Raw genomic sequence first — 25,337 nt, 5'->3', positions numbered from 1 at the left:
TGTAAACACTTTTCCATTATTTCAGGGATTAACAATATCCAAATGTTTGAACATAGATAGCTAGCAGTAGTGTTTTAAGTCTCATACACCTGGCAGCAATGAACAACCTCCACTACGGTTTGTTTTGCTCTAAATCCTTCAAAGCGCATTCTTAGAAGTCTTTTGTGTACTGTACCTTGTACTTTGCATTTAAGAAGGGGTAAAGAAGTGTAGGAGTTTTGAGGGAGAGAGGAAGCTTGAATTGGGCACTCGGTTCCTAGCACCGGCCCTGGACAACATTAACAGGATTACTGTTGTAGCCTACATACACAATTAATAAATACTTGAAAAATGTGTGAGAATGACTTCAAATATAACATCCTGATATCTACTGAAAAATTTAAAACTAAAAAAAAAGGAAAGCAAACAAACCAGTCTCTACTTAAGAAAAAAAACATACATAGTTATTACTGATCATTATCATCCCACTGAAACACCATTTTTCTTTAACAGATCACATACACAATGAATAAATACTTTAAAATTGTGTGAAAATCACTTCAGACATAATGAAAATTTTGATAACTACTGAAAAAAATAAAGCTTAAAAAAGGAAGAAGATCAGACTACTCATGAAGAAAAAATCATTATTCACACTTTACTGACCGTTTGTCATGCCACTGTGGGTATTTATATTCACAAAATTTAACATTCCTTAGTTGTGTTCAAACTTAGCAATCAACTGATTTGTTAGTGCTGCTTTTGAGGCAATTTCACTATGAAGATACATATATTCACTATAGCTGTGTATGAGATTGGGGAATTTTCTGCATTTTATTTAAAATTTTAGTGAAGATACATTCTAAAATTGTACAAGAACCCTAAGTATGATAAAATTTATGCTAATCTCTAATTCTTGGGTTAAATTATGCTAAAAAAACACGAAATTATGCTACATTTGGTAACACTGGATGACACTAACTACCGGCGGCTGGCGGAAACAGTTTTGTTTACAAACATCATATGGTCTGGGGGTCGGAATCTGGTTTTTTTGGTTGAACGCAGATACAAAGTTTATTGGAAATTTAGTGGTGAAATCCAATTATGTCGAGTTCTAATACGGCCGTGAGCCGAGGCTCTACTGTACTGGTCAGTTGTTTCGTAGAATGCTGGTATTCAGAAAACTGATCAAAGGTGTCAAACTCCCAGTTGGTTAATAGTACTTACCTCCCACCAAAAGTAAGTCTATCCTAATGTTAAGATCGAAGGTTTGTTTGTATATGAACAAATGACAAATTTTTAACCAATTTTTTTATTTCATAACTTACAAACCTGAGGTCTTAACATACAAAGGCCCACCTCTAACCACCCCTCTATCAACTAACCTGGGTTGGAAGAATAACTAACGGGGTCACGAGTTAAAGGGGTATGTGGGTGGCTCCACATGTCTCGTGACCAAGCACAGATGCCAATAGTCCCTTCCGAACACAATCATCTTTAACTTGACTGGTTTCCAGCTGGCGCTGAGTATTTATCCTAATGTTAAGACCTCAGGTTTGTAAGTTATGAAAAATACAAATTTCTTATATTTAATTTTTAAATGTCACCATTGTAAATTTTTGAATATATAAAAAGTTGCTCTTCAGTTTTCTTATGAATTATGAAAAAGATTATTTACTGGGGTGGGTGGACTTTCCTTTAGGCTGTGATTTTACGTAACAATTCATCTCTTATTGTTAATTTACTCTCTTACATAAGGAATTTCATCTAAGAATGGTTATCTTATTACCTTTTTTCCATAACTTCCAATTGGAAAGTTAAGCGCTGTAGTGACTTCGTTCAGTGTGATGAGTACTGGCATTGTGGTAAATCATTAGCAGTCTTAAGCATATAAGTTTGCTCATGTATGATCGGTTGAATTTGGACTAATGAGATTATTTCATGGTTTAAAATTTATTTTGTAATACTGTAATTCGTTCCAGTTTGGCCAGCAGATGTTCTAATCTGAAATATTTGTATTGTATAACCCCTCCAGCTGCCTTGGAGCATTTTTAAAGGGAATGTTCACGTCCTCCAAATTTGTTTTAATCTTGTCCCGTTCAGTTTGACCTGTGCCTTTTACGCCATCTAACACAAAAATGCTGACTATCTTCCAATTCATCTTTTAATTTTCAGACGAGAAGAGGAAGAAGAAGAAGCTCGACATCAAGCGCAAATAAAGGAGGAAATGAGGAGGATAGCACTAGAAGAAGAGAGGAGACATATGCAACAGGTGTGTTATTGTTTGTATTCTCAACTTTTTATTAAGATTATATATATTTTTCTCATTGATAGGCTGGAACAATTTATTTGTTCATGAAACTTACCTGTCAGATATATATATAGCTGTATTTTCTGAAGTCCGACAGAATTTTAAAAACTTCCGACACACGCAGTGGTCGGCCAGGTGGTTAGTACCCATTCCCGCCGCTGGGAGGCGGGTATCAGGAACCATTCCCATTTTCTATCCATAATTTTTCTGTCGCCGGTGCTGAAAACACCTGTTTTCAGTACCTCCGTCTTAGGATTTTGGAAACTTCATTGCCGCTAAGTATCCTAATTGTCTTTTGATTTATTTACTTGGATTTGTGGGATTTGTGGCTAGGCATACGCTATCTTAAATTGATTTGAATTTGATTCATTTTTGCATAAAATATCTGAATCTAGTTAGGCTAGTTTCAGACGGGGTTGTCTGCAAAGATAGGGTGTGGCTACCGAAAGCTTCGGTAGATCCGCACTTGGTATGTACGAGGGGTATGGGTCTTGCTTCTTTGTTGAGATTTGTCATGTAAGGAGTGTGAGACTTTGTCTATTCCGTAAGGAAGACGTATGATTCGTATGTACGCAATTAATCAGTAAACATGTCTAATTCCGTAAGGAAGACGTATGATTCGTATGTACGAAATTAATCAGTAACAAAATGCAAGGTAGTGAACCTGCTAACCTTCCTGTAGACTTTATTTTGCCTAACCCTGTAGTATGGCCTACGGGCTATGAATATGTCTACGAGAGGTGATCGCTCTCCTTCATTGCTGTGAAGTGCTACTTCTGTAATTGTTACTCCTAACCCTGCAGTGTTGCCTTCGGGCCCTAAGCAGTGTCTGTAGAGGAATTGCCCTTTCTCTGATACTCTTTCGATTCGTAACTTAGAATCGAAAGTGCTTGCTTTAGAGAGTAAAAGTGAAGTGCAGTGATACCCCTTGTGTAGTGGAGGGTGCGTCAGATCGGCCTCGTTTCGCCTCTAGGCCGGGACCTCTGCTTGACTCCCAGGACCCGGGGAGGGAGCATGTCGAAAGCCTAAGGAGGGTTACAAGGAACCCCCACCGATCTGGCGTGCCTTCGGCAGTTTCTGATGAAAATCCCCAGACTGCCAAAGTGCGTGCGCGTGCACGAATCCTGAAAGATTGCTTCTCGTCCTCCGAAGCGTCCTCCCCGTGCAGGGGTTGGAGCTTTCGGAAGGACTCGCGCCCTCTAAATAGAAGTTTTATACATTCAACTTACCTGTCAGATATATACATAGCTATTACTCCGTCGTCCGACAGAAATTCGAATTTCGCGGCACACGCGGCAGGTAGGTCAGGTGATCTACCCCCCCGCCGCTGGGTGGCGGGAATAGGAACCATACCCGTTTTCTAATTCATAATTTTTCTGTCGCTGGAATGTAAACAACGTTTGCAGTTCCTCCTGACTTGATTTTTGGATTTCATCGCCATCGATCTACTGGGCTATCTTTTGCAGGGAAGTACTGGATCTTTGGTTCGGCATACGCATATTAATTTGTTTTTATAACTTTGGCTTCGAAAATTTCGAAGAATTGTTTACGTGTAACTACCGAACTTTTCGGTAGACACTCACATAGTTTGCAAGAAGGAAAATTTTAATATTTATTCATAATAACGTGTAGTAAATGTTAGAATTGATTGAGCTAACTTCCTTCTTGAGGATGTAAGGAAAGAATAGTTACGCTTCCTTTAGAAGTTTATATAGCTCTCGTACTAACGAGCAGTTAGAGCATTAACAATACTAGTAGTGTGGTATCCTCATCTCCTTCTTACTTCACAGAATCTTCAAATTCATATTGCAAATTGAAGACAAAGGAATGTAGCTCAAAATACGAGCTATTGAAAGGTAAGAAGTGATTTTAGTGTTAGTGCTGTGGAGGGTGCGTTCTGATCGGCTGGCTCTGTTTCGCTCCCAGGCCTAGACCTCTTTCAAGCTCACATACCCAGAGGAGAAGGAAAGTCGAAAGCCTTACGGAGGTTATGGAGAAAATCCCCTTCGATCAGGCGGGGTCCCTCGGCAGGATCTGTAGAACGTCCCAGACTGCCAAGTCGCCATTGGAAAGGCGTCCTAATTAGTAGAGGGTGCGGTTCGATCGGCTCTGTCTCGCTCTCAGGCCTAGACCTCCCTTCCAAACTCACAAGCTCAGAGGAGAAGGAAAGTCGAAAGCCTTTACGGATGTTATTGGAGAATACCCCACCGATCGGGCGTTCCCTCGGCAGGATCTGTAAAACTCCCAGTACTGCCAGGATAGCCATTGGAAAGGCATCCTTTAAAAAGTGCGTCTGTTCTTCAGTTTCTTCATCTTACATCCGAAAAGACGAAGAATGTACATGTTTGGAGTTCGGACGATCTGGCTCGTTCTCTGAATAAGAGAACACTGACTCACTGAGCGAGAGGCTGAAGAGCCAGCCAGCAAGCTAGCGCGAGCCTACGTTCCAACAGACCTGAGCGCGATCCGTCCGTTCCAACAGACTAAGCGCGAGCCGCGTTTCCAACAGACTAGCGCGAGCCTCGTTCATACAGTTAAACAAACGCGAGCCGCGTTCCAGCAACTGAGTGCGAGTCGCGTTCCAGAATTTTTTTCTTTTTTTCTTGGCGCAAGGCGCCTTCAAAGAGAAAACAGATGGCTTAATTAAGGAGCCTTATAATAGAGTGGCAATCAGAAGGATGCTTCCATTGAACGTTTTACTGGCAAGAGGCTCGTATAACAAGACTAGAGGCGCTCGGATCTATTAGGGCGCACGGGACCTTCCACGCAAGCGGAACGTTCCAGGAGGCGAGTCTCCGTTCTAGCGTGCGGAACATTCAGGAGCGAGTTCTCCTTTCTAGCGTGCGGAACATTCCAGGCGCGCGGAACTATCCAAACGCCAGGCAGCTAGGCGCAAGGATCCAGACGTCCAGGCGTCAGAAGATTCCAAAAATCTTCATTTGAGAGAGAGGTCAGTCGCGAGACTCCTCTTTGAGTTTTTAACTTGAGCAACTTTCCCTGGCAAATGTGCAAGATGTCGCACAGGCGGCCGTTGCTTTTGTCAGAAGATTCTGATACTAAGAGAAGCCCCTTTTCATTATTCAGAAGACTCCTGTGTTAGGCAGTTCCTCTCAATGCGGACTCTTTCCTTCATCCATGCTCTTCCCTCGTTTTTGAGGAGGCAAGAACTTTGGGAGTTTTCTTAATAAGAATCTCATCGACGTTTGGGTATGATGGCGGATAGGAAATATCTACTTCCTTCCGTAAAACCCTAGTGATGAACAGGAATTCTGTCTCTTCTGCGATTTATGAGGAAATCACGAAGATTTAAAGAGTTCCTGGATTAACTTCGTTCCTTAAGGATATATATACTCTTCTTTCTTTGTTCTATTAACGAAAGAACGAAGATAGTAGAAGGTAGTAGAGTTTCTACTGTATGAGAATACGATACGGTCAAATCATAAGCACATACCGTAGTTACTTCTTTTTCTGTGCAACTCAATTCACCAGTATCCTTCTACGACTTTCCTAGGAAGGACTACGCTTAAAGGGATTGTTAAGACAACACCTACTTAGCTTCTAGATTTATCGAAGTCTTGTTTCGCTTAAATATGCTTTAATAAGAACTTCCTGAAGTTTGATAATAATTTTATAAATTCCTTTATTAAATTGAGTAGCGTGGCAACTCTGAAGAGTAAGCGGGGACTGCTTTCGCTGAGAGCCTGAGACCAACGCAGTACGCCTACGCCTGTGACTGTCAGTACCATGTAGGTGTCCAGTCATGAGCGGTCGGGTGTATCCTCTCCCTCGCCTGCGGGATGGAATAACTTCCGTATCTCTCCCGTATCTCTCCCCTACAATCGCGGTCTTAACCTCGGATTGAGGGATAGTTAAGCTAACATAACTAATATTGTATGGCCTTTTTGCTAAGAAGCTTTCAATAAGAGAGATAGTACAACCTTTCAATGCTGTTTACCGTAGGTAACATTATTAAAGGATTCTATCGCAGCAGAACATTATATTATGTAATGCTCTCAGGCTTACGAAAGCATAGTTTATTAGGGTACCTGCTCAGAAGATGGATGAGTCGGATGGGAAACATTCTCTTTGGGGCAGAACTTGTTTCCCTGAATGGACTATACTACGTATATAAAGCTTTTTCCTACTAAGAACGGAATTAACATGTGAAAGGATGTCGGGTACCATAAAGGCACAAGTGTTCTGGCACATAACATAAAAAGAATTAGAAGAAAGCGCCAGTCTGGCGCAATGCTCCAGAAGCGCCAGCCTGGCGCAAATTTGCGCCAGAAGCGCCAGCCTGGCGCAGTGAGCCAAGAGCACCATCCAGATTGTCCGTTTTAGGAGTTATTTAACCTAGATCAGTCAGCCTCTCGGACACCAGCTCGGTAACGGCAAAATTCGTTCCTGATTTCGTTACCCATTTAATCACTTAGGTCAATTCCACGACACTCATATCGCAAAGAGCATCGAGAATCTCTTTTTTCGCTCCTATTCGCGTTAACAAAGAGATCCTTCTCGATCGACGATAATAACTGTTAACATGTTTAACATTATTGGAAAGAGTTGTGAGAACCTGCGGAAAGTCTTCTTCATAGATCTCTCAGTAAGGTAGAAGACGAACAGGCTTCCTATAGACTGCTTCCTTTTCCTACTTCTCCCCCGATTGAAGATGACGGGGGAAAAGCTTCAAGGAAGATTATCTTGGCAGTACAAGAGCAACTGGCCTCTTTGGTGGGAGTGTTAGCGCCTCGTAGGAAGGACGTTGCGCTTCCAATCAAGAAGTCTCGTCCTCTCTCCCCTGCGAAGCGAGAGGCGTCATGCAGACGTGAACTTCCAAAACCATATCGCAGAGGCTTCGGGGTTTTCGAGAGCTAGAGATCGGGAGAATCTTACGGAAGACACGTAACGCGGAGAGAGACGTGAGACGTCGTCAAGACATGAAGCGTCATTTAAAGCTGTTTTTAGACGTCAGCAGCCACACAAGCGGGAGGCGTCAGCCAGGACGCTTGGCGGACTAGAAGCGTCATCCAAAGAGGGAAGTCGTCATCCATTTATGGAGAGAAGGCCTGGGCTGTTGGCGCCTTCCAGGAACTATTAAAGCGGGAAGAGGAAGGAATATCATTCCCTTAGCCCCTCTCCTATTAGGAGTTTGTCTCCTCCAGAGGAAAGACGTACTGAATTAGCAGCGGAGACTCATCTAGACCGAGAATTACAAATGAAGCCAGCCATTTCGATGAAGAGGGCTCTTCAGTCTTTAGACTCTTGGATGAAGTCGAAGAAGGAGTTAGTTAGAACGGTCTTCTGCATGCCTCCAGCGAGACTAGCTGGTAAAAGGAGGCATTTGGTGTCAGACAGGAGAGAATATGGGTATTTCTCTTCCGTCTACGTCAGAAGCGGACTTTTTGACCTTAGTTGACGCTTCACGTAGACAAGGTTTGAACTCTGCCCGTATAACTTGGGCATTTCAGAACTGGACCATCTCCTCAAGGGACTCTTTCATGTATTGGAAGTTTTCAACTTCTTAGATTGGTCCCTTGGGGTGATGTTCCAAGAAAAGCCCATGATTCTAAGAAGGACCCTCGAACCAGAAGTCCTTCTGTGTAGTCTTTGTATAGACAAAGCGGTTCAGGATGGCTCGGTTGAGATCTCCTCTTTATTTGGAGCAGGTCTTCTTAAAAGAGGACAGTAATATAGTGCCTTTTTAACCAAAGCGGTCTCCCACGCTCAGAGGGCAGCGCTTCTGTACTCGCCTTTGTCTGACTTTTGTTCCTTCTCAGTTAGTGAAGGACATTTCTCGTTCATTAACTGAGAAGGCGACTCAAGACCTTCTGTCGCAGTCAGCAAGGAAGAAGAAACCTGCAGACAGTCTAAAGAACACTGTCATTGTCTGATGAGGAGAAAGACCGGGCCTACAACCTGACACAGATGCGCTAGATGCGAACATATAGGACAGATAAGAGTGTCCGATGTGGACATTGCCAGACATCCTCGAGACTCTACCAAGCTCGAAGCTCCGGCAAGTGGGGAGGAGCCAAACCAGGCGCGAGGCGCCAGGCAGGAGCGAGGTGCCAGCCAGCGCGAAGCTCAGGCAGGCGCAAGGCGCCACTCCAAAGGGCGCTAGACGCCAGCCAGGCGCAAGGCGCCAGCCAGGCGCGAAGCTCCAGGCAGGCACGAGGCGCCAGGCAGGCACAAAGCGCCAACCTGGCGCGAGACGCCAGCCAGGCGCGAGCAGCCAGCCAGGCGCAAGCCAAGCTATAGGCGCGAATCTCCAGCTAAGACGCCCAGGCGCGAGTGAGGCGCCAGCCAGGCGCGAGACGCCAGCCAGGCGCGAAGCACCAGGCAAGGGGCGAGCCAGCAGGGGCCAGGCGCCAGCCAGGGGCCAGGCGCCAGCCAGGGGCCAGGCGCAGCCAGGCGCCAGCAGGCTCTGGGCTTCATCCAGAAGAGATCTGTTGCAAAGAAAGCCCTGGTCTTCTTTGGAAGAGTGGAATCTCTAAAGCACTTCTTGAGTAACTTGATGTTTCCTTCAAACAGCTAAGAAGGAATTAAAAGCGCTTGAAGTGCGAGCTTTTAACAATTCTTGTTCTTTCCATAACAATATGTCGTGAGAGTCATATTAGCTGTAATAACGGGAGATGCAACTCTGTGTTGACTTCTCTTTGCACGAAGGAGATCAAGCTGGCGCCTACTGAGAGATTCCTTCTCTCTATTGTTAAACGTGTCACGGAATGCCAGTTGCGGGATAGGGAGACCGACACTGATCCTTAACTAGTAAATTAAAAAAATTTTTTAATTTTAACATAAGTGTATTAATTTTCTGAGGTTATTGAAAATGAGTTGGGGATACTCTTTCAGATTAAGCACAAACGTGTTAGGATCAGGTGATCGGGATCGGTGTTGTGCTCCTAAATTATGCCAATAGGCATTGGTGTATTGTCATGTAAGTGGATAAGACCCATTGACAAATGACCACTAGATTCTGTCAAGTAAGTGGATAAGACCCCATGACAGATCTACAAGAACTCTTAGCCATAGGTTCACATCCTCGCTGAGGCTCTTGAGACGAAGCAGACTACTAGCAATAGCTAGGAAGCGACCCTTCGTCTAAACACATAGGAACCAAGGTTTTATTTATTTATTACCTACAACATATGTTGTTTACCTGTCTATTCAGTAATAGCTGTCTTTTACCCTCCACCAATGGTGTGAATCAGCTATGTATATATCTGACAGGTAAGTTGAATGTATAAAAATGATATTGTTATGATACAATAAAGTTTTATACATACTTACCTGGCAGATATATACAAATTAAATGGCACTCCCAGCCTCCCCTCAGGAGACAGCTGGAAGAAAAATTATGAATTAGAAAACGGGTATGGTTCCTATTCCCGCCACCCAGCGGCGGGGGGGTAGATCACCTGACCTACCTGCCGCGTGTGCCGCGAAATTCGAATTTCTGTCGGACGACGGAGTAATAGCTATGTATATATCTGCCAGGTAAGTATGTATAAAACTTTATTGTATCATAACAATATCATCTTTATAGGAAAGGACGCTTCACGTCCTCTCTCTCTCGTTATGCGTTTCAGTGAGAAGTAAGAAGGCGAACGTCGCCTGAACTCGTGTCGTCTTTCCACGAGAAATACGTAAAAGAAGTCATAGTAGCAGGAAGCTTTTGAGAGTGGACGCCCGGGACGCTCGGATGGACTCCAGGCGCGCGGGGGTGCACGCCAAGCGCGCGCCAGTGGATGCCGAGCGCGCGCGCCAGTGGACGCCGAGCGCGCGCCAGCGCACGCCAGGTGTGTCGCCTGGCTGAACGTTTCTGTTGAACTCTTCAAGCTCTTGTTTCAGATTTGGGCCTAAAGAATTTTTACCTCTACCTTCACCTGCAAAGAATGTGAAGTAGGCAGTGCCCCAGTGCTTCGGAGGAAGCTTAAAGTGAACAGACAACTTCTTCTCGAAACCCAGCAAGACATCGGGTTTCGTGAATTCAAGAGGTCTCTGTCAATTAATATTGCTTTTCACATAGGTGGATGGAGTTAAGGAAGGCTCAAGGGAAGATCTCGTTTGCTCTACTCCGCAACCTTTGCCTTTCTGCCAATAATTTAAGTAGCCACTACCGCCCCCCCCCAGTCAAGACTTTGCGATAAGGCAGTTACGGGTTATGTAAGGCTCGATGTCCTGCACGTCAGGACTCTCGGCAACGTTCAGTAGGATTCTTGCAAAGGCACTCATCAAAAGGACGCTCTTCAGGAAAGCGTAAGACAGGACTTCCTTTGCCATACTGCCAATTAAATTTTAAGCTTTAGCAGGCATAGTTGTGATACGGGAGAGCAGGCATTAGTTGTGATACGGGAGAGGAAGCTGGTTGGAGAGTTTCTTCCTCTTCCCAGGATAATTTTGCAAGCTTTTTAGCCCATCTGAAAGGGTTTTTCAGATGATAGATTTGTTAGTTTCTAGTCGGATACGCTGCCGAATTGAACATCGTCGTTCACCTGCCGTAAGCCCAGTCTCTTAACAGGATTCTTGCCCCTTCCTCGTTTGAGACGGGAATCGGAAAAATTAAATGCTCGACTTCCTGGATTACGTTTTGTCAATTCATTTCCCCCGTATCAGTGGGACTCCCCCATTGACAATATACTTTCGTTTTGTCAAGTAAGTGGGTAATCCCCTCATTGACAAAAATCTCTTTGTCCCGTAAATGGGTTAGTCTCATTGACAAACATCTCATTAACTTGATATTGCGTAAGCGAATAACGCTCTTATTGACCAGAAAGTTCAGAAGAGCTCTCATTCGTCATTCGCAGACTCGTACAAGAAATAGACTTGTAGACTACGTCAATGAACGCTTATGTCCAATAACATAAGAAACTTGAGCTGACTGCTTCGATCTCTTAAGTTTTGTTCATGAAACTTGCCTGTCAGATATGTATGTAGCTGTATTTCCGAATTCAGCTATATATATGTCTGCCAGGTAAGTATGAACAAACTTTAATGTGTATAAATTTCCATATTTTGCCTTGCGGTATTTTACTTCTGGTTGGTTCAAGTCATATACGCTTGCTGTAGTTACCTCTTCGGATGGCAACCGAGAGGTCTATTGTCTATTTTAAGGACATTTAATCGTTACTCCCTGCAGCCTTCCAGGAGTTTCCGATGTTTATCTTTAGCCGTTGTATGGTAGTGTTCTGACGACACAAACGCATCTTTTATATATTTAGCGTTTTCTGTTTCGCTTAAATATACCAGCTTGAGAGTCTTTGCTCTCAAAAAAATAACGGACCTATTTCTTCGTAGAATAGGGTAGCTGGCAACCCAGACATAAAGTTAAGAGACGACGTTCGTAAGCTGCTGCTGCTGCTGTCACGCTGTGTCTGTCCTCCAGTCCAACCGAGCCAGTAACAGATCGTGCGCTGTCATGCGCGGTAGGTTACGTCTCTCTCTCCTGCGGGATTGACTGACTAACCGTATCTCTGTGCTGACGGTTACGTCTCTTCCGCGGGATTGACTGACTAACTGTATCTCTGTCCTACAATCACGGACTTTAGCCTAAGATTGAGGGGATTTCTTACGTGAATGAATAACGTTGCATTAGTTTTGCCTTACTATGTTCAACAGAGTTATCTCTTAATCCTTTCGGTGCTCGTTACCGCACGGTAGGAACTACGAGTCTACCGCAACATTGCACTTTTATTTGCTCTCCTGCTTAGGCAAAGCGCAGCCTTATTAGGGAAGTAAGCATACTCGGGAGGGAATGGATGAGCTTGCTGGGGACCATTTCCTTCCTGAAGAAGTTTGTTTCCCCGAATAGACTGCAATTCAGACCACAGTTTTTTTTCCTACCGGGAAACTGAAATATTATTCTAGATCCAGGAATGATTCTGAACATCTCTCAGTGCGTCTATCACCTGAGGTGATAGAAAGAAGGTGCCGGACATCTGGATAGGGTTTCAGATGTCCTGGATCTTAATCTGAAAGAAGTAAAAGCGATTCGGTAGTCCCTCCAGTTCTCGAAACGAGTTTTTGGGAACCAGTGGTCCAGATCAACTCTGATATTCCACAGCTCTCTCATATCTTAAGAAGTATCTTCTCTCGGTCCTTGTTCGAGTTTACGAGAAAGAGCCTATTATAACAACAGGCGTAGAATGTAACGATCCTCTACAGGTTCGTTACAGGATTGCAAAAGTCCGTACGAATCGTTTCGATCGACGGCAGCAACTATTCACTTCCGAGTGGAATCTTTCTTTAGAAGTAAGTTGAGAGTTGTGTAGACTTTAGGGACGCCCTTTCATTCTTCTCTTCGATATGTTGAGGACGAGGAGCTTCTTCTCTGCTCCCTTATTCTCGATCCGGGATCGGTACCATTAAAACGCCACTATGATTATTGAACGGGGATGGATGTTTAGTCTCTTTTCCCCTTTTTAATCGCTTAGGAAATGTAATAAGAGGATTGATGAGTCAAAGGGAGCGACAATGACGATGATAGCCCCATGTTGGCTCGGATCTGGATTCAATAGGTCACATACTTCCTAGTTCACTTTCCAAGGACCTTTTCCGAGAGAGTCGGTCTACTCTAACTCGAAAGGTACCTATAACCTCTCCGCTCTGAGTCTGAACGTTCAGACTATCGAGATGTTGACAGGAATAAGATTACCGTCTTCCATTTCCGTCTGAAGAATGGGATAAGCTGGCAGTCACAAACTATTAAAGAATATGCAAATATGTTGTTGACGGCCTTTGGGCTCAGAGATTTGCGTCTGTCAAACAACAAAGCCCTTCACGATCTTTGAGTGTTGTGGAATCTCGAAATTCGCTCACCATCTACGTTTTGTCTCACCTGTTTCTCGGAGTCAGACACTCGTGCGAGATCAGGCGACATATAGTAGCCCTGAGTTTCTTGTTGACGAAGTCGGTTGCGTTTATACACCCCCGATGATCGTGTAACATGAGACCAGGTTGGACTGTCAGGCAATCTTCCTTCGGGACTGAATCGCCTTTTTGACTCCTCGCTCCTTTCTCCTGGCACCAGAAGCTCGAGTCAGGAGTTGATTCGCTGACGACGTTGGGTTGCGTTGATAACCACCCCCAAGGTTTGCTTAGATTGAATCGCCCAGGCAGTCCAGAAAACTCATCCTTCAGCGAAGAATAGTGCCTTATGGGTCTTCAGGGTACAGCCTTGCTGTCCTTGATTCGTCTGACTGGTCAACTGGTCGGTCACCTGACTTTAGTAACAGACGGACTGACTGTGCATGTCCAGATCGAAGCTTTCAATATGGAACTTAGACGTAAGTCCTGAAGTTCTTGATGTCAAAGCATTCGAACCTCTCCTACCTGTTAACTTCTTGCATGTGATCAGGAAGGCCTTCTTCTAACCACCCTAGATACGACAAAGAGGGTTAGTGAAATTTAAGCCATCGTCACAAGTTTTGGCTTTAGAGAACACAAGGCGGTGTGCTCTCTAAGCCTTCCGTTGTGGCCTAAGAATGGAAACCCGTTTTGTCCTTGGGCCAGGAGCTTGGAAGCAAGGATGGCACAAGTTAGTGGGCAGGAGCCAGAGAGAGTCCTGTGCCCTGTCGGGTCTCTCAAGTTTTATCTATATAAAACTCAAGAAAGTCGAAGTCATTCGGGCAATCTGCAGTGTTCCGAAAAAGACCAGACTTGCCCATATCGAAGAACACCCTGGCTTAGTGTTAAGGAGTTCTTTCAAAAATGCTCCTTCATTGTGTTTGCACAAAGATTTGAAATCTTTTTATCTGAATGCTCACGAGGTGAGGGCGTGGCCTCGGAAGCATTTCAACAGAGCATGGCACTCAGCAACATCCTGAGTACCATGCTTTAGCGAAGCAAACTCTGTGTTCACTTCACACTCCCTGCGAGATGTGAAGATGGCATATGAGATCTGCTGCTCGCTAGGGCCATACGTGTCTGCAGACACAATCTTGGGGGCAAGAAGTACCACTCATCCTATCCTGTAGAAAATGGTTAGGAAGAGTTCTTAATTTAGTTGTTGAGTCGCCGACAACGGCGACTTCTTAACTCTTATGCCTTAGTTAAAACACCTTAACTTTGGCTAGGTTGGTCAGGTGGTGATAATATATATATATATATATTATATATTATATATATATATATATATATATATATATATATATATATATATATATAGACTATATATATATATATACTATATATATATATATATATATATATATATATATATATATATATATATATATATATAATAATAATTAAATATATATATATATATATATATATATATATATATATTATACTATATATATATATATATATATATGATTATATATATATATATATCATATATAATATATATATATATTTATTTTACTTCTTAGCCCTCATGGTATGGTCAATATGGTCTAGTCACGTCGTGGTCTTGCCCCTGTTGACAGATCATCTGGAGTGCACCAGCTATATAGGTCTCTACCTCGCTGGCAACTCTAGTAGCACAAGCAGACTTACGTGGCAGTAACCACGAAGCCAGCTATGCTAACAGGTGGAACCAAGATGTAAATCATCTGCATGCATTTGTTTCCCAAAATCCTTCTATTCTGTCCCTTCCCACCTCCAAAGGTGGGATTCAGCTATATTATAATCTGACAGGTAAGTTCATGAACAAAATGATATTGTTATGATACAATAAAGTTTGTTCATACTTACCTGGCAGATATATATAATCAAGTACCCACCCACCTCCCCTCAGGGGACAGTGGAAATAAAAATTATGAATAGAAAATGGGAATGGTTCCTGATACCCGCCTCCCAGCGGCGGGAATGGGTACTAACCACCTGGCCGACCACTGCGTGTGTCGGAAGTTTTTAAAATTCTGTCGGACTTCAGAAAATACAGCTATATATATATCTCCCAGGTAAGTATGAACAAACTTTATTGTATCATAACAATATCATTTTTTCTTTGAATTGATTTGTCTTATGTTCAGTTCTTAGCCTCTTACAGCATTAGTATTACCATTTGTCAGATTTGCCTTTTATGGGGTTACAAATGAAAATACTTCTGTGCAGTCTTGTCATTTGCCCTCTTCACTTGAATATCTATTTGGTATAGGATGTCATCTAAGCCATTTCTGTGATTTCTCCTCATGCTGTCCAACTGGTTTTTGCCATCCTTCCATAGTTACTGATCCCTATCTCTTCTTGTCACATATCCAAACCATTAGTTTTTGAGATCTCATCTCTTTTTCCAAGTACATCTTGGCAACTTTCCCAACAATAATATGACACTACTATACTCATGCCATGAATTTTAGATTTGTATGTTCACCCCTTTCCAAATTCTGTTTTCTGTCTTATTACCCATATGTCTGTTGCTGAAGGTAATACAGGATTTAAGTATCCACAATATTTTGCGGATTACTAATGAGGTACTTATATTTTACAATAGTTCTACATCATCTACACATTTGTTTTCTTATTGCCTTCTCAAGTACTTGCTTATAGTCCAGTGTGTCTCATGGGTAAGAGAAATGTTTTATGGATTTATATGTTTATTTAATACAAATATTTGGTGCTGGTGGGCTTTCCTGACAACATTGCGTTCTGGTTAAGGTGAAGCTGGAATATTGAAGGACTATTGTAATTTAAAAATAACAGTAAATTTTTTTTATACTTATAAAATATACAATTTTTTTACTCTACCGATACTTTTTTCCCACTTTCATTGGACATCATTCTTCAAGATCTCGTGCTTTTATTTTCAGATTGAGGAAGAGGAGAGACAGCGGCAAGCCAAAGAGGAGGAGCGGCGTCAGCACCTTTTGCAAGAGCACATAAAAAATATGCTACCTGCTTGGAACACACCACCCCCGGTGCAGGCACCGGAGGAGACACCAGCACCTTCCTTAGTAGATATTCAGCGGGCACAGGAAGAGAAAGAGAGAAAGGTTTGTTTTCCTTATGAAATTCATTGGGAAGTGATGGGTGCGGGGGAGTGATTTCATAAGTATTTAGCATGTAATAGTAAAATATTTTGGATTTTGTGCAAAACTCCAAGTAAATTAGCTTTATAATTGATTATTACTTTAGTCCAAGTCAATGTGGGATTTTGCATGTGCTGTTTCCCAAGCAGTGTTGTTTTGTGTGATTTAATGTACAAGTACCTTTGTTATTTTATTTGCACAGTATTATTATCTATTAGTTGACTGAATTTGCAACCATTTGATTCAGGAAAGGGAAGTTGAACAGCAGTTGCAGCAGCAGAGACAAAAAGAGGCTCAGAGACAGGCTGCAGAAGAAGCACGACAGAAAAGTTCAGGCCTCAAGTGGGCAGCGATGGCTCAAGCCAATCCTGCGACTGTTCAACCTGTGAAATCGCTTTTAGAAATTCAGGCAGAGGAAGAAAAAGAGCTTAAAAAGGTACTTGTTTATATGGTGTGCTTCCTTGCAGAATGTTTATAATTTGGCTTTGATTTCTTGTTCACTTTCTTAGAACAGATTTTGTACTTAAAGAGTAATTTTCCCGTTTTGATAATATTTGGGAAGAAAGAAACCAGACTTTACATATTTAACTTCCATATCCTGTTTATTACAAAAGTGTACTTAAGAAATCAGGCATCCAATTCTCCGGGGGTGCATTGATGGCAGGATTTTGAAAAATTATCAGAAATTGGTTGTTGATAGTTTTGGATAGCGTATTAACAGAATATACACATGTTGAAGTGTTATTACTAAAAAAAAAAATACTAAAAAAAAAATATGTCAGTTTTAATAATAAGATTGTTCACTGTTTTCTTAGACAGTACATTTTCATAGTTATCAAAAGTAACATTTTCGTATAAATATAAAAAAATATTACTCCAGAGAAGTTTATGTACATTTTTATACCACTTTCATTAAGTGGTAAATTATCCCAGGGCTTAATGTGATCCCCTAATCTCATTTATGGACATTTGTAATTTTAAAAACAATTCATTTTGTAGTTATATGTCTGAAATAAAGCAGCAAATACTGTATTTCCTGATGTCAGACGCTGTTTTTCCCTAAAATAAGTCTTGATTTGTTCCGACACGGCATACAAACCTTCGGTCCTTTTACAATAGGAAGGTACTAGCGGCAGCTGGATAGGTCGTAAGCTTTCGAACAAGGGGTTTGGTAGTTAACTGCTTGTCCGACAGGCGCGCGCGCGCGACTGGGAGGTAAACAAATCACTTTTGCTTTCGGCCTCACAGGCGAGTAGACGTCTGTGTTGTTTCGACGCTCTCTGCCCGCTTCTCCGTTCATTGCTTTCCCTGAGTATATGGTTGTGTTTGTGTATGATTTATCATTGTAAGTACAATCATTCCTCTTTAGTAATTCAATGGGAAATTACTTGATCAATTATGGAATCTCCACGCCCGCTACCCTCCGGAGATTGCCCGGGTACCGAAGGGCATAAATGCAGTAAGTTCCGCTCGTTTCCTGAAATTGATCCACATATTTTGTGCGCTCGGTGTCGGGGCCGCGAATGTACCCGAGCCGAGCCCTGTGAAGTGTGTATGTCTTGGTCGGAGGCGCAGTGGGGCTTGTACGAAGGTAGGAAGAAGCGAAGGCCTGCAAAGGAGTCGTCGGAAAGCTCTCCCGCGACTCCTTTGGTTACGGACACTTCGTCTTCTTTCCTGCCGCCCGCTCAGCTCCCACGTTTGGCGTCTTCCCCTTCGGGGGGGGTTTCTAGGTCCTTCTCCTCACCCGATCTGTCGAGTGTGGAGGAGGGCGCGAGATACCCCGATGTTGAGTTTGTACTCTGGGTTCCTCTATCCGTTCGTCTACATCGCACGGACGGGTAGATCCTGCTAATCACCCGACCTTTGCTTCCTCAGGTGCTGTTGCCGCGAAGGACGACCTCGGACAGGTGTGGGCATCGTTGGGTCTGCAGGGCGTGCCGAGTGTCTAGGGGCTGCTTCTACCATCTCGCTGGCTCTGTGGCGGTCACGCATGCTACGGTGACGACCACCACCACGACCCTTTCAACTCCTGGCTATGCTTCACCTCCTCACCTGGTGTACACCCCGCACGCGGTCTCTGTTACACCAACTACATCGGTGCAGGGGCCAGTCGCCTTACCACGGGGGAGTGTGATGCCGCCGCCTGGGTTTGCCGTGCTGCCTCGACCGGACTTCGTGTGCCCGAAGAGCTCCGCCCCTGGGACCTCCCACCAGTACCTAGGATGTCTGTGCCGCTGGTCCATCCACCTGGGCCGCCTGTACAGCCTGCCGTACCTGCCGTACCTGTCCAGCCGCTGTTCACGGACGTGATGTTGCCGACCAATGCTGCCGTTCCTGTACTGTTCCTGCCGTCTCCACTGCTGTTCCTGTGATGCCTGCACCTGCTGACGTTGTTCCTGTTCGTGGCGCCGCTGCTCCCGATGCCGATCTGTTCGGACAGGTGCGTCCGGGCCCTGTTGCTTCGGCAACAGCAGCCCCGGTCCCGCCTGGATGACAGATCTGACATCGGTCCTGAGGAAGCTGACGAAGACGAAGAAGAAGAGGAGGAGGAAGGTGTCGTCGTCGTCTTCATCGTCTTCTTCGTCGTCGTCGTCGTCTGCCGCCTCTTCCCCTTCTTCTTCTAAGGCTCCCCCGCCTAAGAAGAAGAAGGTCGCCTCCTCCCCCCCTAAGAAGTCTCCTTCGGGAGCTTCTAAGGGCCCGTCTCACTCCGGTGAGACTGGGGGTTCTTCCGCTGGTCACCCTGCTCCTTCGGGGGCAGGACCCGTCTCTTCTTCCGTAAGGAAGAAGACTACGGGGACCAGAGGAGTGCCGGCTAACACCGGCACTTCCTCGCCTGCTGTTAGTGGTTCGACCACGGCAGCAGGATCCGTCTCTCTCGTTCGTGAGAGGTACCGAGTGTACGGTCGCCTACCAGCGACCGTGCAGCTAGGAACCAGACCTCTGAGCCAGCTCAGCGTCAGGTTCACGGCACGGAGCGGAAGACCTGGTGACAGCGCTCAAGCGACTCTCACCAGACCAGCTCTCGCTCTCGCGGCGAGCAGCTGGCTACCCGGGCTGACGTGACGGTCCACAGACCGGCCACGGGGACTGAGGCCAGGGGGGAAGAGGTCCCCCGTCGCGCGCACCAGCCACGGCTGGTACCAGCGACGTGACGCGCCGTGAGGATAGCACGGCTCACCGTGACAGTCGCCGGTCTGACCGTCACTCTCGAGAGGCTACGGCCGCACCAGCTCTGACACGACCGGGGCCGTGTTCTCAGTCCACCGTCTCCACAGTGACAGTGGAGCTCGCCGGTCGCCTGACCGTCACTCTCGCAGAGAGCGATCGGGTACAGGCGACCAGCACCAGCTCTTCTGACACACGAGACCGGGCCGCTGTTCTCAGTCCAGCCGTTCTCCACAGCGAGACGGCTTGACCAGGCTGCAGCTCGATCGCCACCGCGGGTTGACGATCGCCTGCAGTCCTCCAAGCCCACCCACTGGTTCTGCCAGCGAGCGAGGAGGGGGGAGCGTTAGGTCCTGGGCCTCCTCCCAATACCTTTCAACCTCCTCTGGGGTTACACCGGGAGGGGCGAGGTATTGAGGAGTGATCGTGAGGGGTGCGCCCCTCAGGATCCCACCACGTCGTCCTACGTACCAGGCACGGTTCTCGGACCGGCCAGGTCGTATGCACAAGTGAGGCTGGAGGAGACCGAGAGGGGTCTGTCGCTGTTCCCCTCGAGGGGGGAGGGTCTCGGGAGCTGCTCCTGTTCGAGGGACTGGACGGTCCTACTCCGCAGGATGCAATCACTCCTGAGATTCAGAGGAACTTTGCCGAGGTAATTGCGCTGATCCGTCAGCACAATGACCTCGGGGAAGGATCGCCGCTCCCACCATCCGAGCCCACGTCCCGGCTCGAGTCGTTCTGGGGCCCGAAGAGGGAACCCAGACCGACGGTGGGTTTGCCGCGTTCTGAGCTCGCCGACTCAGTGCTGGACCAGGTAGAATCTCTTGTCTCCGGGCAAGAGGATTCTCTCAAGTCTGGCAGGTCGAGCAAGCTGCTTCCACCTACCTCTGCTGCGACAGCGGCGTTTTACGTGCCATCTGAGGACCCGATGCCGCCCAAACAGGTGAACCCGGAGTTAGCCAGGCTAACGCCGGGTGTGTCTCTGCAGCAGCTCCTGTCCGAGAACCTATGGTTCTCGCAGCAAGAGGCACTCGGCCTGGAATCCACTGCCATGGCAGCTTTCCAGGCCGTCTCCTGGATAGATCTGTGGTCCCTCACAGTATCTAAGGTTGCAGCCAACTCCGGGGGAATTTCTCCCGAAGATGACTCGGCCTTTAGGAGACTTTGCCAGTCTGGGGGAAGAGCCATCTCCTTCCTTGCCACCAGACGGTGAACCTGTGGGCCAACTTGGTTCTCCGACGTAGGGACGCTGTCCTTACTATCGAGTTTCCAGGGCGGCTGGGCGTGAAAGCTGGCATTGGGACTCCGCAACGGACCTTTACGGAGTTCCACGTCTCTCTTCCCAGGAGAGATGGTGGACGCTGCGGTGGTACGACGGCGCACTGACGACAGTGATCGTCTGGTTCACCAGGCAGTCTCGAAGGCTTCTGGGCAGCCTCGGACTGCGGCCAAGCCAAAGAGCTCGGCTAGCGCTTCCCACGGTGGCTAAGACGGTAGGTCGCGTCGAAGCCCCGGGGAAAGACTCTGTCTTCTTCGACTTCTGCAAAGGGGAGCCGTAACCAGCCCTCCTCCCAGCCCTCCTTCTCCCGAGGAGGCTCTGGGAAGAAGTCGAAGAAAGGGGGGAAACGCTAGGGACGGCGTTCCCCCTCACCTGCTGCCGGAAGGGGTGTGCCTGGCCAGCCATTGGGCAAACTTTGGCAGCGCTACGGCACCGAGACCTGGATTGTAGATGTCCTTGGCGAGGGGATATCAATATTACCCTTCGAAACTCGGCCACCCCTCACCTCCAACCCGGTCCAACAGCAGTCGTACGTTCCAGGGTCATCGAAGGACGTAGCATTGAGACAGGAGATCACGACCATGCCTGAAGCAAGAGAGCTGTAGAAATCATCACGGATCAGTCACCGGGCTTTTACAGTCGACTCTTCCTGGTGGAAAAGTCTACGGGAGGCTGGCGCCCGGTGATAGATATCTCTCCCCTGAATCGGTTCGTTCGCCAGACCCGATTCACGATGGAGACGGCACGTTCCGTGCTCGACTCCATCAGGGAGAACGATTTCATGCTTTCAGTGGACTTGAAGGATGCGTATTTCCAAATACCCATTCATCAGTCCTCAAGAAAGTACCTCCGCTTCATCCTCGACGGGACGGTGTACCAGTTCAGGGCACTTTGTTTCGGTCTCTCAACCGCCCCACAGGTGTTCACGCGAGTGTTCACTCTGGTGTCTGCTTGGGCCCATTCGCACGGGATACGTCTGACGAGGTATCTCGACGATTGGTTAGTCCTGGCGAGCTCCCGCTCGCAGTTGCTACAGGACAGGGATCGACTACTCGAGTTCTGTCGCGATCTGGGGATCGTTGTGAACTTCGAGAAGTCCGATCTCGAGCCCAAGCAGAGGATTGAAGTACCTGGGTATGCTGATCGACACGGTAGCAGGGCGAGTCTCCCCGCAGACTCGCGGATCAGCAGATTCAGGGAGGCAGCCAACCAGTTCTGTCTCGGCAGGAACATGATAGCTCCGCGATGGCAAGTCGTGATCGACACCTGTCATCACATCGGAGAAGTTAGTCACCTCACGGGCGTCTTCACCTGCGGTCTCTTCAGTGGAGACTGAAGGAGAGTTGGTCACAGGCGATGGATCCCCCAAGCTTTCCAGTGTCACTGACACCGGAGGTGAGGCAGGACCTAGCCTGGTGGCTGGACGACAGGAACCTCTTAAGAGGAGTGCCTCTGCGCACTCCCCCCCCGGACATGCAGCTGTTCTCAGACGCATCGACGAGGGATGGGCGCACACCTGGAGGAGTTGCACTTCCCGACTTCGGAGTGTGGGACGAGAACGACAAGCACCTTCACATCAATGTACTGGAACTCAAGGCAGCGTTTCTCGCTCTCCAAGAGTTCCAGGACCGATTGATGGGACACTCAGTGGTGTTGATGTGCGACAACACCACGGTAGTGGCCTACGTCAACAACAGGGGGGCCTAGTGTCTCTCCCGTGTACCAGTTGACTCGGCAGGTGCACAAGTGGGCCGAGGCACACTCAATAGAGCTGTCGGCACGCTACATTCCAGGGAAGAGAATGTAGTAGCAGACACGCTCAGCTGTCGGGAATCAGCGGTGATAAGGGGGACCGAGTGGTCTCTACACCAGGACGTGGAGGAAAGGCTCTTCGACCTGTGGGGGCGACCAGTCGTGGATCTGTTTGCCACCCGGCACAACAGAAAGCTTCAGGTTTTCTTCTCAGCCGTGCCGGACCCATGGGCAGTTGCAGAGGACGCTCTTCAACACCCGTGGGACAAACCTCTTCGTCTATGCCTTTCCCCCGTTCAGCCTGATTCGAAAGGTGATCAGTCGAGCACTGGTCACCCGAATCTCAGGATGATCCTGGTGGCTCCCAAATGGCCACAGGCCATTTGGTATCCGGACCTGCTGGCTCTTCTCGCAGGAGAACCGAGAGAGATTCCCCCTTGGCACAACCTTCTCGCCCAGCCACACGTCGAGCGGTACCACCGAGCAGTCCAGTCCCTACGACTTCACGGCTGGCTGTTATCCACCATCTCTTGCGAACGAGAGGCTTTTCTCGTAGCGCAGCAACAAAGATGGCTGGAAAACGTCCGTCAGTCCTCTGCAGCTGTGTACCAGGGGAAGTGGGCCGTCTTCTGTGGTTGGTGTCGTAGACGGGGTCTATATACCTCTCAGGAGCCACTCCCCTTCAGCAGGTAGCGGATTTCCTCGTATTTCATCGCCGAGAGAAGCTCCTCTCAGTCCCCACAGTCAAAGGATACAAGAGCCGCCCTGGCTCTCGTCCTGAAACTGAGGGGATTGGACATCTCGAACTCGTTCGAGATCTCCTGCTTATGAGGAGCTTCGAAAGGTCTTGCCCACCCAGGGAACTCAGGCCCCCCTGCGTGGGATGTGACTCTCGTCCTTAGGAGTTTGACTCGAACACCATTCGAGCCACTCCGAGTCGTCAGACAGGGATCTGACCCTCAAGACCCTCTTCTTTGCTGGCCCTGGCATCGGCGAAGAGAGTAGGGGAACTTCATGGTCTTTCCTATGATGTATGACACTCCGGGATGGGGATCTGTGACGCTCGATTTCGTCCCGAACTTCGTTGCGAACGGACTCAGAAACCGTCGGTCCCTGACGACAGGTTCGAGTCCTTCACGATTCCCTCCCTAATGGACTTCACCGATAATGATGCGGATGAGATGCTGCTTTGTCCTGTGAGGGCGCTACGGCGCTATCTGAAAAAAGAAAACTCGACGCCTCAGGCCTGAGTGTCGACGCTCTTCATTAGCACCTGGGTAACCAAGAAAGAAGTATCCAAGAACACTCTTTCATTCTGGCTGCGTGAGGTCATCAGGAGGGCGTATGAGGCTGATGGTAGTGACGACATCCGTACGTCCGTCCGAGAGCTCACGAAGTCAGAAGTATTGGCCCCTCGTTGGCGTTTCGTAGAACTTCTCCGTGGCGCAGGTCCTGAAGGCAGGGTCTGGTCTAACCAGACTACCTTTTACGTCCTTCTACCTTCGAGATATTGCCCACAGGTCCTTGGATACCTTTTCTTGGGACCAGTGGACCCGGGGGACGCTCAACAAGTTGTGTAGCGAACCCAAGGTACCCTCGCAGGCTGAAAAAACAAAAGCAATCGACGTCCTGGGTTGTGACTGTTGGATGGAGGGATGTACGTGAGTGATGTGAGTGACTGGCTTCCCTCTTTCCCATCTTTTATTTTCCATCCCCTCTACCTGTGGGCAGAGGGCCACGGTCGTCACTACGCTGGATGAGGACGAGATGCAGGTGAGCTATATGACAGAGCCCCATCTATCCCTTTCACCAGGGATAGGAGCAGAATATCCACCACTTCCTCCTACAAGGGGGGGGGAAGTGGATGCCTACAAGAGACAAACCCATGACTTTATATTTGCTCCTGTACAGGAACAAGTTCTTACATTGCTGGTACGAATAGATACGCTTGCCTCTCTCTTAGTACTCGGTCCAGAGGTCTGACCATTGATCCTGCGGTGCACACCCCGATCAATCGGACAGAGGCTTGGATCCCTCCCTCGCTCTTACGACCAGGGAGGCTTCCAAGGTTGGGCGAACACCAGTCTGTTCACAAAAGACTCAGATTCCACCCACCTAGAAGTGAGTCTTCCTATTGTAAAAGGACCGAAGGTTTGTATGCCGTGTCGGAACAAATGACAATTTGTCCAAAATTGCATTTTTATTTTTTCCTAACTATACCACCTGAGGTCCTTTACACATAGCCCCACCTCATGCCACCCCTCACTCTGCAGTTTTTGCTTGGGCCAAAAGCAAAAGTGATTTGTTTACCTCCCAGTCGCGCGCGCGCGCCTGTCGGACAAGCAGTTAACTACCGAACCCCTTGTTCGAAAGCTTACGACCTATCCAGCTGCCGCTAGTACCTTCCTATTGTAAAAGGACCTCAGGTTTGTATAGTTAGGAAAAATGCAATTTTGGACAAATTGTCATATTTTGCATCTTTCTTTGGCCTATTTTAACCCAAGAGAAATGTTGTCTTTCATAGACATCTCGTAAGCTATTCCTAGTTATAATAGTAAATAAACAAAATGTAAGAAAAGAAATTTACGTAGTCATGAGGATTCCCTCCTATGTTTGTAGATTATAGTAGACAAGTTAACTATTAATTCAATTGTTGAATGTCATTACTACCAAGATTTATGTCCTTCTCAACATCCTTGACTTCAGAGATATCATTAACTGACAAAAGTAAAATTGTAGTACTATAATCAAAAGGGTTTACTGGTAAGTTGTACTATAGTAAGAATATAATCAAAGTGGAAATTTTGTTATATTGAATTTTTATTATTCTTCAGAAATTCACTGTAACTTTTAATATGATGTAAAGCATGATGTA

General features: G+C 46.6%; 1 protein-coding gene across 1 annotated transcript in view; it reads left to right on the top strand.

Annotated features, from left to right (window-relative positions):
* LOC135214330 (GRB10-interacting GYF protein 1-like) overlaps positions 1-25,337 on the top strand; it is a 200,258-nt gene that overhangs the window by 158,013 nt on the left and 16,908 nt on the right. The window contains 3 exon segments of the mRNA XM_064248529.1: positions 2,155-2,251; positions 16,048-16,230; positions 16,514-16,702. Coding sequence (XP_064104599.1) covers positions 2,155-2,251; positions 16,048-16,230; positions 16,514-16,702 — 469 coding nt within the window.

Source organism: Macrobrachium nipponense, chromosome 45 (assembly GCF_015104395.2).
Source record: "Macrobrachium nipponense isolate FS-2020 chromosome 45, ASM1510439v2, whole genome shotgun sequence".
In the NCBI taxonomy this organism is placed as follows: Eukaryota; Metazoa; Arthropoda; class Malacostraca; order Decapoda; family Palaemonidae; genus Macrobrachium; species Macrobrachium nipponense.
This window is presented reverse-complemented; position numbering and strand designations above follow the sequence as displayed.